The following is a 13564-nucleotide window of genomic DNA, read 5'->3' as shown; positions in this document are numbered from 1 at the left end:
TTTTGTTTTAATTTTTCGGATTTTCTCATCTTTAGAGGATCACAGACTTTTATGGCTAAAAGGGAACTTAGAGATCATTAAGTTCAAAACTCTCTTTATAGGTGAGGAAAGTGAAACTTTGAGTATTATGCCCTGTAGTCACAACAAGTTGAAGGAGCCTGAATAAAGCACGTATTTTGTGTTAGTCTGTTTTCACTGTTAGATGTTTTCTCATCTCACTTCCGACTTTTCTATTGGCTGCTGTCAGTATTTATTTTATTTTAGGGACTTCCCTGGCCCTCCAGTGGTTAAGACTTTATGCACCCAATGCAGGGGTCACAGGTTGGATCTCTGGTTGGGGAACAAAGATCCCACATGCTGCATGCAGTGGCCAAAAATAAAATTTAAAGTATATTTATTTTATTTTGATACTTTGTCTTTATTTGTATAAAAGTATGTCAGTGACAGTGACAGTTTTTGTTTTATTTTTTTAATTCCACAGCTCTGATAGGAGTGGCCTTGTGGTTAGTGGGCATGGAGTGTGCTGTGCCCTGAGGGTTGGGAATGTGCTGCCATGACCACTGCTGATACAATTGGGTTGAATAAAGAGCACAGTTAAACAATCAGTGCAACTAAAAAATAATGCTGGTGAGAAATTCAATAAATTTATTTTACTTGAAAGTTAAAACAGACAATGGAACATCTCTCTGCAAAAGAAGCTGAAGAAATAAGTGAAATTGAATAAGCCCCCAATTCCCTGCTTTTTGGTTACATTTTAAGTGACATATCTTAATTTTTACACTTGTTTAGATACCATTTGGTAACATTCATTACAGAATCAAATTAAAGAACAGGAAAAAAAACTTTCAGAAAACAAAGTGATATTGTAAATCTTTTTTGAATTTAAAAAAACTACAAATGGTATGCCTTTTACTAACAAAAACTGCTCTTGCAGGACCAGATCTTTAAATTTAATGAGTGGGTTTTTTTTTTTTTTATGTGTTTAATGTACCCTGTGACCTCTTAGTACTTAGCTATTTCCCTTTTCTCCTTAGAAGGACCTCCTTGTGGACTTACCCTCCTTCATTTCTCCACAGTTGTTGCCTTTCAAAGTTAGAAGTGTGCTTGGTTATCAGGTTTTTTTTCCTTTTCTTTTTTCCGCCTTTCCTCAGTCTGTTTTAAACTACCTTGGTGGTCTGTTCTTTTGGAAAAAGAGAAATAAATGCCGGGGCTGCCAATTTGGTTATAAATGTGGAAAATATTTTCTCACAGAATCTCCCATGTTCTTATGCAATCACATGATAACACTTAGAAAGTAACTAAAAATCTAGTGACTTCCTAGTTGGAAAAAAAAATTGAAAATTTCTAAGGCAATATAAAGGAGTGAATTTCCTCATCTTTAAGTCTTAGATGTCTGTTAAAGATAACTCTTTTGGTACACAGAGTTTTAGATCTTTATCTGAGATAGGAAATTTCTTATTTGTAAATCCAACTATTTAGACATTTAAGAAATATTGAAAACTAATAATTTATAATGAGTATTTAAAGTAGCTCATTCATGTCACTCACCACAGACTGGTGATTTAACACTGCTTACTCAGGAAGACACTTTATAGAATCTCCTTTGCTTCAAATGAAAGTGTTTAAAGCAGAATGCTTTTTTGAGACCTCCAGACTCCTTTGTGTTCTTCCCATCTTCCCCTGTGTGTCATCCATCCATCTAAATGGTGTATGAACCATTCTTTATCACATATAGTTGTTTCCACAGCATGTGCTATTTAAATCCTTAGTGCCATAGAATTACTAAAAGCAGTAGAGCAGTGTGTTCCTTTAGAATAATACTTTATTTGATGTTTAACTTGTTACATAGGGATGTTTTGATTAAAGATGCTTAATAAACTTTACAGATAATTTTATATTAGATATACCAGCAGGTATTAACAAAGCAATCTTTAGCATTCTTTTGTGGAAAAGTTCTGCTTTTTTGAAAAGAGAACAAGATATTACAATAACAGAAAAGTATTATTCTCATAAATGTTAATAATTAACTTGATAGAGCTTTTGGTAATTAATATAATCTATGCTGCCTTCTAAGTGGAAGTGCCTTTGTGCTGTTAGAACAGTTACATTTAGACTGCCACTGTATCTCTTATATTAAAAAATGAAAATTATATCTAAAATATGTCAGAAAAGTTTCTCAGATTTTTGCATTAGAGAAAAGGGAATGAGTCAGGATATACACACTGCTTTACAATGAAAAGATGTCTTTATATATTCAGTATATTATCTCCATTAAGACTCATAGCAATCCTGTAATACAGATAGGAGTGATTTCCTCCATTTTATAGGAAACCAAAGATCAGACCTTGTTTGAAATATCTAAGGTCACACAGCATATTGTGTAATTGGAACTCCAACTTTAAATTCACTCTCCAGAATAGCTGTGTCAAGAAAACCTACACAGTTCTCTCATGCAGACCTCATATAGGCCACATTCTCTAGTCTCAGCATAATAAAACTAGACATTAATTTTAAAAACCAGAAGGCCTAAATATTTAGATTAAAAAAAACCCAGCTCTTCTAAATTATTTGGTCAATGTGTAAAAAAAAAAGTACTGTTGTTATTGTCACTGTTATTTTAATAGAAATAAGGATATATAAGTAGTTAGGAGATTAAACAACTGATGGTTTTTTCAACATTTTAAAAATATTTTAAGCAAATTAGATCATTATTCCCACAAATTTGAAATATTATAAAATTAGTATATTGTAACTATTTTTATATTATTATAAAATTATCTCCAGCAATCAAAATTAAATCACATTATTTCCTGTACTTTGATTTTTAATGAGTAATTAAACCACTTTTAATGTAGCTTGCATTTATGCTGTTTCTTTATTAGGCCCAGGAATAGGCCCACATCAATTCTTTTGTATTTATACCTCTACTTGATTATTGATATATCCTAAGTAAATAGTCTACACATTATTATAATTTGTATGCTGAAAGATTTGTATTCCTTGATTCTCTCTTCTTTTGATCTGTATAGTGCATTCCACAAAGTCAGAGGTGATTCAGAGGTCATAGATTTTAATAATTAGTTGGATTTCCTTAAATCTAAAATAGTTACTATTTGTCAAATGTCATTAGACTTGCTATGTCCTTGGTCACCCTCTTTAGAGTGTTTGTTAGTGTCTAGTTGTTTAAAGAACTTTATTGTGGCATCATTTATATACTATAAAATTCATTTGTTTTAAGTGTACAGTACTCTGCTTCCCACCTTTTTTAGTTAATTGTAGATACACATGCAGTTGTGAGAAATATAGCAAGAGATAATCTTGTACACTTGCTTAGTTTCCCTGGGTAGTGTGACATATTACAAAATCATAATATACCATCATATCCAGGATATTGAAATTAACATATCTCACCTATATTATTCAGAATTCTTCAGTTTATTTTTGCTCACATGTGTATGTGCATGTATGAGATTCTGAGCAGATTCACATATCCAGTACCGCTGTCAAAATACTGAACAGTTCAAACACCACTGGGATCCCTGGTGCTGCCATTTAAAACTACAGCCACTTCCCTTATGGGTAGTGATTTTGAATGTCTATCATGTAATTATGTTCCATCTATATATCCTCTTTGGCAAAGTATCTGTTCATGTCTTGTGTTCTTTTTTAATTGAATTGTTTGATTTTTTTTTTTTTTTGCTGTTATGTTTGAGATATTTTCTCTCCATCTGTAGCTTGTGTTTTTGTTGTCTTCATATGGACTTTTCAAAGAGCAAAAGTTTTTAATATCGATGTGGTTGACTTTACCAACTTTTACTTTTATAGATTGTACTTTTGATGAACTCTTTGCCTAGATGTAGACCCCTAAGATCTCCTTCTCTGTGTTTTTCTAAAAGCTGTATTCTTTTATGTTTTGCATTTAAGTCTATGATCTATTCTGATGATTTTTTGAAAGATGTGAAATTTGGATAAGGTTGATCTAATTCAGTTTTGCTTGTTGTTTACCATTTAAAGATTCATTCAGTCAACAAATATTGCTGAGTGCTTTGTAGGTCTAAGGCACTGTGTTTGGTACTGGATTTTTCCTTGTTGCCTATTGTGTTGAATCATTCCTCCATCTTAGTACTTACAGGCAGTTCTTATTCTGCATGGTACCATGTAAACTGAAATGTGTGCTTTTTAGAACCATGGCCTTGCTGTGCAAAGTCCCATAGAACTGTTATCCAGTGGTTAGCATGGTCCTGTACAAGGACTACCTGTATATATATTTTAATTTGTATTTCTGACAGTAATAAAGCACAATATGATAGGAGAGTTCCAAAATTATTGTTGTCTTAAGGAACATATGTTTGAGTAATTCATATTTTATAATCAAGAAATATGTTTAAAAATACACTCTCAACAGTTGTAAATTGATTTCAGAGCTCTAAGAAATTAGCATTCTATACATAAAGTTCTTTATAATTCAGGTTCCTAGGGATGTGAAAATGTCATAAAGATCTATAGTAGAAATTTACTGTTAATTTAGTTTGTGATACTGCAAAAAGGACTTTTGATATATTGAATCCTCCCATGAAGTCATAAAGTTACCATTTCTAGAAATATATCTGTAGTGATTAAAGATGATGATAGTACTGATACTGAACTGCCAAAATGGTCTGTTATCACTGACTGATGACTGTATACTTGACTTTATTTGCCAAACTGTGTCAATCTAAGCAAAGTTAGTTTCTTCTAACTTTATATATTTACTAGATGTTATTTTTCTTTCTCCTAGCAAAAGTAAATGGCATCTCCAAACTCACAGATCCTAAGTTCATGAAATTTAAAACCAGGATTGTAACTGTTCAGATAATTATGTCCAGAATAATCAGGTATACTCTGAAATGGAAGAACCAAAATAAGAGTTATCTTTTAAAAGGGGTTGAATGGTGACTACAAAACTACCTGTGATGGTAAATTACCTGTGTGTTAGGTTCTCTTAACCCCTCTAAGTTCTTTGGAGTAAGAGTTATTCACTGTTTTCCTGATGAGGAAAATAAACTATAGTCTAATCAGATTCTGTGTAGGAGTTTGAAATAGATATTTTTTCACATCAAAGCCTATGTGCTTTCCATAAGAATAGTAGCTTGAAAGAGAAACTGCAGCTGGAACCAACGGTGGAGGTAATAAGCAGCTGCAGAGGTAAAAGGGATGAGAGTTAGTGATGAAGAAACAGATGGTAAATTGTTTTTGCCAGTTCTGTGCATAGGGCTCAGTGATTAGGAATAAAAACTTTGGACTCAGACCTGAGTTTGAATCTTTAGTTTTCCACTTGTCAGCTCTGAGATTTTGGGCAAAGTTGCTTAACCTCTCTGAGTCAGTATTTCCTCAACTATAAAATAGATAGAATAATATCTAATATCTACCTGTTAAGGTTGTTTTGAGGACAAAAATGGCATAATGTAATTAAAACTTCCACAGTACTTGGCACAGAGTATTAAATAAATTGTGGTTTATAGTACAAAAACAATATTATTGTTTAATATTTGTTATTAAATATATTTAAAGTATTGTGTACATAATATTATACACAAAAGGAGGGAATGCAGCCAGTAATCCCAAGCCTTAAATCTGCACACACAAAATTAAAGGGTTTCTCCCTCTACTTTCTTTAAGAAACATTTCTTCATCCTTTAAATAAAAATTTTTATCACAAATGGCAAAACTAATTCTTACTGTTTTGATGTTTGCCTTGACAAGGGTCGCTTACTACCCTTAAACCTTGATGCTGAACTTTATCTCCTTAGTGATGGTTTTCAGTCTGTATGACACTAAGCTCAAAGAACAGTACTTCTTAAACTTAGTGCACATCAAACTCACTTATTTTCCAGTTTCACATGCTTGGATTCCTCAATCAGAAGATTTCTGAGATTAATAAAAATAATTGGTGCATACCTTTTATCCTGGCAGCTCAGACAGTAAAGAACCTGCCTGCAATGCAGGTGACCTGAGTTCAATCCCTGGGTCGGAAAGGTCACCTGGAGAAGGAATAGCAACCCATTCCCGTATTCTTGCCTGGAGAATTCCATGAACAGAGGAGCATGGCGGGCTACAGACCTTGGGGTCACAAAGAGTCAGACAGGACTGCAAGACTAACACTTTTCACCTATTACCCAGATTCACAAATTTTAAACATTTTGCAACATGCTTTAACATTCTCTCTGTGTGGAGATTGACATTACTGTTTTTCTGAACCATTTGATACTAGGTTGTATACATTATGCCTTAACAATTCAGTATTTTTCCTAAGAAGAAGAATATATTAAAAAGTTCATTTGGGTTTTTCTTTAACATCTAACGTTATGAACTTTTTGGCCAACCCAATATTCTGGCAAAGTCACTGCACAGTTATCAAATTCATTAAAGTTAACATTGATGTAAGTATTTTTACCCAATCTTAGGCTGTGTATCTAGTTTTTTAGTTAGTCCAATAATGTCCTTTATAGCACTTCTTTTTTCAGTATATGATCCAGTCCACACATTGCATTTAGATGTCATGTTTTTCAGTCTCCTTTAATCTGGAATGATTCCTTTCTTTAGCTTCATGGCATTGGCAATTTTGAAGGGAAAAAAAAAAGATTGTAGACTCAGGTTTCTCTGATATTCCTCATGATTCGATAAAGGTTATACATTTTGGCCAAAATACTGTCTAACTGTTATGTCCTTCTCAGGGTCCAGAGGCACATATGTTCAGAGGCACGTATGTCCATTTGTCTCTTATTGATAAAATTTAAGTTTGAACACTTAGTTAAATACTATCTGATTTCTTAATTTCTTTTTGCAATTAATGAGTAATGTATAGGGGGAGTTACTTTGAGACTCTGTAAACTTTCCATTCTTTATCAAACTCCAGATTCAGCACTCATTGATAATACTTGCCTGGATTATTTTTTCTATGATGATTGTAAAATGATAATTTTTCTAACTCCTTATTATTCAGAATTTTACTAAAAGGAATAGCTTTCCTTTCTTCTTTATGTGTTTATTAATCATCAGTGCAGACTCACTCATGGATTCTTCCTTATGTGATAATTGGAGTATCATTCTATAAGTTTTATTACTAAAGTGAAAGTTGTTCAGTAGTATCCGACTCTGTGATCCCATGGACTATGCGGTCCATGGAATTCTCCAGGCCAAAATACTGGAGTGGGTAACCACTTCTCCAGGGGATCTTCCCAACCCAGGGATCGAACCCAAGTCTCAGGTCTCCCACATTGTAGGCGGGTTCTTTACCAGCTGAGCCACAAGGAAGTCCAAGAATACTGGAGTGGGTAGCCTGTCCCTTCTCCAGCAGATCTTACTGACCCAGGAATTGAACCAGGGTCTCCTGCATTGCAGGTAGATTCTTTACCAACTGAGCTATCAGGGAGCTATTTATTATTGTTTATTATATAGAGAGCTACTTATTACTAAAGGGCTCATCATCTTCGCTTTGCAAAAATATGATTTTGTCAAAACAAACGAGCTAACATTTTATTATTATCTGTGAAGTGAACTCTATATGTAATATTTAATACTCAAGCCCTTTGAACTGTGTGTATTACTATTATATGCAAATTATCACCTTAAATATGACAAAAGCAGAGCTTAGACAATGTGTGTGTTAGTCACTCAGTCATGTCTGACTCTTTGCGAACCCATGGGATTTCCTTCTGGAGTGGGTTGGAGTGGAGTGGGTTGCCATTTCCTTCTCCAGGGGATCTTCCCAACTCAGGGATCAAACCCAAGTCTCCTGCATTGTGGGCAGGCTCTTTACCATCTGAGCCACAGGGGAAGTAAATTCCCCAGAGTCCTATAAGTGCTGACCAGTGGAGTCAGGACTTGAATTCAAGTGTCTGCTCAGCGTCAGAGTCCTCAACACCACGCTCCCTCTGTGATTTGCTTCACAATTTCTGCAATGGATCTCATGTCTTTTTGAGTTTAATCACTTTTCTGACAGTTCCATCCACATGCCACACACCTGTTACCCTAAGGAAGACTGGGAGTAGGATGGAACAACTGTGGACACCCTTGCCTTTCTCCAAAGGAGAAATTTATGATATTGATCCTTCTGAAGTGATTTATCATGCTGCGTTCTTCGCCCAAATCCAAAACTGCTTTAAAGGGAAAAAGACATCCCACAAGGGTAATTTGCAATATTTTATCTGTAGAAGGATAGAAAATGCATGTGTATATGTGCCTCAAACCTCCACCCTCCCCATTAACTTTTCTTTTTTTTTTAATACTAAGAACCATCTGCTGGCTTTACCTCTTTTCTACCTGCTAGATGCTTTCTGAGTCCCTTTATCCAGTGCTGTATTTAAATGATCCCATTTAAGTCTGGAGCCTAGGGAAATCACCCTGATTCTGCGTTCCCTAGCAACATCCCTGAGAAGAATAACAGCTGCCTAACCATATGCCACCATAAAGAGGTAGGGAAGTACATACAAATTGACATTAGGTGCCTTAAATCTCGAGACTTCAGACATCATAGTCATCATATTTGATTATTTACCTTTGGTGGTGCAAATGCAAAAGAGAAGAATAAATATAATTATCTAAAATGACAACAGATATACTGTGGATGAGCTTAGAAATCAATTCAATTTCTAGATATGTTCTTGCTAAGATCAGCAGAGAAATGGCTATGATAAAATTTTTTAAATGTTTATGAGTCTTGTGTCAAAATTAAGCTGTACTTATGTTGTAGTATGACAGCATATTTAAACCTTTAGGAAACTTAAAGTTCTTTCCAAATTTTTTGTTGATATTCTGTACTTTTTTCATTGTTGATTTATTGTCCATGGTTTTGCTTTTTCCAGAATGTCTTATAATTGAAATCACACACATGATGTAGCCTTTTCAGATCAGCTGCTCTTACTTAGTAATATATATTTAAGTTTCTTCCATGTCTTTTCATACCTCATTTCTTTCTAGCACTAAATATTCCTTTGTCTGGATATATCACAGTAAATTTATCCATTCACCTACTCAAGGACAATTTGTTTGCTTACAAGTTTTGGTAATTATGACTAAAGCTTCAGGTCCACATGCAGGTTTTTGCATGGACATGAGTTCTCCACTTATCTGGGTAGATACCAAGGAGCATGAATGCTGAAGCATATGCTAAAAGCATGTTTATTTTTGTAAGAAACTGTCAAACTGTCTTCCAAAGTGACTGTATTGTTTTGAATTTCCACATCTTTCCAATATTTGGTGTTGTCAGTTTGGGATCTCAATCATTCTAATAGAAAATAAGAATTTAATTATTATAGCTTAAGTACTACTTTAGGAACTGCTACCATATTGGTAATATGTGTTATAAGGAGGAAAAGTTACTACCTTTTGTGGTTTCTTTGCAAAAACAAATTTTCCTACATTTAAAAATTATTAATATGTTCCTTCTCTCTATACCTACCCGTTCCCCCAACCCCCACCCGATCTCTTTGTAGCTTAAGCTTTTGGATTTCCAAGGACGAAGAGTGAAAAATTATCCTGGACTGTTTTTCCTGTTTTAATCAACAAGTAGTCATTATCCAAATAATAACCAACAACTCAGTAAATATACATGCTTTTTTAAATATTGAAAAAATAGCCTTTGATATTCTTTCAAATTCCACTCAGTTTTCAAATTTATTTGAAATATTTCAATTTTCAAAAATTATTCCTGATAATTTTCAGAATTTCTGGTCACCAATAGTCTGGGGGAAGGGTTGCTTTTTTATATTATGATTACTACTCTTTATTATAAACAGTCAATTAAAACAAAACCATATCTTAAGGTTAGGTCATGCAATGAAATTTAATGATTTTGAACAAAAACCGGTTTCTTCCTCCAAATTTTTAAAACTCATACATATTAATAGAAAAATTGGGTTTTTAAAACAGGAATATTTTATTTGTAAAAGATCTTGGAAATAATTTTTTATGTTAGTTAAAAGCACTTCCTGGTTTCATTTTTCTCAATGAATTTATTTGCCCAGGAAAAGTTACTTATTTGCAAAACCAAATGAAATGGAAAGGCTAGACCAGTAGCCTTCTAAATATTTGCATATGAGGAAGTCTGGCATTTGTAACAGATAAATGTAGAGCTGCTCTGGTGGGAGGTGGAGTGGAGGCAAGAGAGACTGGAGCACCTCCTCCCCTTCTCCTGCCTTTCCCCAGGGACCTCTGAGGAGTCCATAGGACTATGTGGAGAAGAACTGGAAAATTGATTTCAAGATTTGTATTTAAAGCAGCAACAGAACCAAATAGTCATCACTGAGCTCTTTATCATGGAGTTCTAGGTGTCTAATTTATAAGGTTTCTGAATTAGACTTCAGGGCCTATGTTACGTTTTATTACAGCCTACAACTTAAGAGCAGACTGGCAAGAATTAAACGAAAAGCCTGTTTCACAGCTGTTATGCATCTGGGAATTTGGTTAAAAGGGGCAAGCTTAGCTTAGCCTGGGTTGTGATAAAAAGCAGTGTGTGGGGACCTTTTAAATGAAGTCCTGTGCTCTGATCAGAGTTGTATTTAATACTGGCCCATAAGTCCACATAATTATAATTTTGTAAGAGTCTTTAGGACGTCAGTAACTTTTAAATCTTACCTTGTGAAAAATGATTATGTCACCTGTGGATTTTAAAAGCAGTTAGCAAACCGAGATAAAGGTGATAATCAAACCAAGTAGTTCTCCATATCCAAGTTTCATACTTACAATGTTCCGACTGTTCTTTGTAATTTGCTATTCCATTTAATATGTTTTAATGAGGCATGTTAATTCTGATAAACGAATGCTTCATGTAGACTTGTCGTACCGCAGGGAAAGGTGGATTACTTTCTTAATGGAGCCTTACTCCATTCTGGCATTTCTCCCAGGCTTGCAGATGGGTCAGGGGCTGTGGAGAGTGGCCAGAAACCAGCAGCTACAGCAGGAAGGCTACGGTGAGCAAGGCTACCTCAGCAGAGAGCAGAGCAGGAGGGTGGCTGCCAGCAACATGTCTCACACCAGTCATCGCAAACACGTCCAGGGGGGCATTGACATATATCATCTTCTGAAGACAAGAAAGTCTAAAGAACAGGAAGGATTCATTAATTTGGAAATGCTGCCTCCCGAACTAAGCTTTACCATCTTGTCCTACCTGAATGCAACCGACCTCTGCTTAGCTTCCTGCGTTTGGCAGGACCTGGCCAATGATGAACTTCTCTGGCAAGGGTAAGTTCAACTCACCATATTTGACCCAGATATCTCTAAGTATAACCTTGCCTAAATGCTTTTTTTTTTGAAGGGTGGAGTGCTGCTTTTTTCCTTTTTAATATTCCCATCAAACTTAATTTATGGTCCTATATTTGAACTTTGTTAAAAAAGTTTATTTCTTTGCTTATCAGAACTCAATCAGAATATAGTTTTCATTTGGGATTTTAATCTGGATTGTTCATTTCTAAGAGAAATGCTCCCTTTATGCCTATATCTCTGACTCTTGGATTTTTTTTTCTTTGATAAATTAAAGGCTGACTTAGTTTTTGTTTTTTAATTTAGGGGAGGTTCTGTTGCTTTTACATAGCTTAGTAATAAAAGTCAAAAGCTGTGGGACTAGACTAAAAAGGCTGCTAAAATATTGATAATCTTCTAAACAAGTTACCAAACTCCCTGTTACAGAATCATCTCATTTGGCTGGGGGAAAAAATGCAATGATATAAATCAACTATGTAGAAGATATTCCCATGTAAAAGTGAATATTCTACCCACTTTCCTCAGAAATTTTGATGTTACAGGCTGAGACAGTAACTTTCTTGTTTTCCTGTAAGCTCTGTGTGTGTGTGTGTGTGTGTATGTGTGTGTGTGTGTGTGTGTGTAGAAGAGAGAGAAAAGAAGGAAATTTGGAAGTTTGAGTCAAAAATCAATAATGAATATCAGAAAGTGAAACTATGGTATCCATCCAGAATTTCTAGGAATTGTAACAAGATGAAAGGTTAGCTTTCAAATAATAACCAGTAGCTAATGCCCCTAAACAAAATTGGAAACAAGTGTCCCAATGTGTATTAATAGAAGCAGTGTGTTTTGAGGTATGTTAAGTATTACAGATTTTGTAAAAAGTCATGGTTAGCTCTGATAATAAAGAACCAGTGTTTTAAAGCAATATCCTAACATATACTAATCTTAATGTTGCAACTTTTCATTTAAGTATTAAAGTTACAGCATTACAGTTTCTCCCTCTACCCAGCAGTTCCCCCATCCCCCACTCAACTATATTTCACAATGGAGCACATAGTTGTTTAATTCTGTTTAGACTCTTCGTCAGGACTGCAAGCTCAAGAGTAAGTTCCTTCAATTCAGATCCTGCCTCTACACAAATTAGCTGTGTGACCATGGGCAGCTTTTTTATGGTGTCTGTGTTTCTTTATCTGTAGTGCCAAATCATAGGATGGTTGTAAAGATTAAGCAAATTAATACTATTAAAATGCTTTAAATAGTGCCTGGCATCTGTTAAGCACTTGGTAAATGTTAGCTGTTATCATTGTCATCATTTATGTTTAACTTCAGTGGGACTCGAATATTACTAATCTTTGTAATTCACATTTATTAAGTGTTGTCAGAATTACTAAATTGAAGGCGTTTGTCTGTTTTACTCTAGTAAATAAATAAAACAAGCATAAAATTAAGCAGTTTATACTTCAGAGCTGTAAAATCCAATTTTATATCATTTCATATCACTATTTTATCATTTATATACGTCTTTAACTTAGAAGATCCAATCTGGTCATGTTTTCTCATCTGATTTTTATCATACTTACAGGCTGTGTAAATCCACTTGGGGTCACTGTTCCATTTACAACAAGAACCCACCTCTAGGATTTTCTTTCAGAAAGTTGTATATGCAGCTGGATGAAGGCAGTCTCACCTTTAATGCCAACCCAGATGAGGTAAGTGAAGAATTTGAACATTTGTAACTGTTGAACTTAATTGTTCCAACATAATAAATTTGCAAGTAAAGTTATAAGTCCCTGAACATGACTTTTGAATCACTGTGAAGTCCAGTATTTGGAGTTATTGCTGTATGACTTAGTCATTTCTGTCTTCCTTATGATGTCAAGTACTAATCTTGCTATCTGCTCACTTGCTATCTGCTATCTGCTCACTGCTCATGGCAGCTTCCATGAGGCACATGCAGCCATCGCCTGCATTTGGTTGAGATACCACTACATTATCAGTTGAGAGCACAAAATATATTCATCAGACTTTATCTGCAGCATTTTCTTCATTTCCTCATTTCCACTTAGTTATGATTATCAGAGGATACAAAGGATATTTTTCTAGTTCATGATGCATCAAAATGTCTTTAAATAATGCCTTTAAAAATCTTAATCCCATGATAACATAGAAACAACTTATAGATTGTTATAAAATTGCATAATTTTGCATTAATTATCTGATTCTTTTTTTTCTTAAGATAATAAGCAAACACAAATAAAGAAGAGGGAGAGTGGGAGAATCAAAAAGAACTGCTTGAAATGAATTAATTATTTAATCCTTTCTTAACATATGAGTGATCAAAATG

At 34.4% G+C, this 13564-nt stretch overlaps 1 protein-coding gene across 1 annotated transcript in view; it reads left to right on the top strand.

Annotated features, from left to right (window-relative positions):
- The window catches only part of FBXO8 (F-box protein 8), a 37373-nt gene that overhangs the window by 3341 nt on the left and 20468 nt on the right, over positions 1-13564 (top strand). The window contains exons 2-3 of the mRNA XM_043890818.1: positions 10884-11220; positions 12803-12929. Of these exons, the coding sequence (XP_043746753.1) occupies positions 10892-11220; positions 12803-12929 (456 nt within the window). The 5' untranslated portion in view covers positions 10884-10891. The remainder of the gene's footprint in view (positions 1-10883; positions 11221-12802; positions 12930-13564) is intronic.

This window comes from Cervus elaphus, chromosome 29, assembly GCF_910594005.1.
Source record: "Cervus elaphus chromosome 29, mCerEla1.1, whole genome shotgun sequence".
NCBI classification, from domain to species: Eukaryota; Metazoa; Chordata; class Mammalia; order Artiodactyla; family Cervidae; genus Cervus; species Cervus elaphus.
This window is presented reverse-complemented; position numbering and strand designations above follow the sequence as displayed.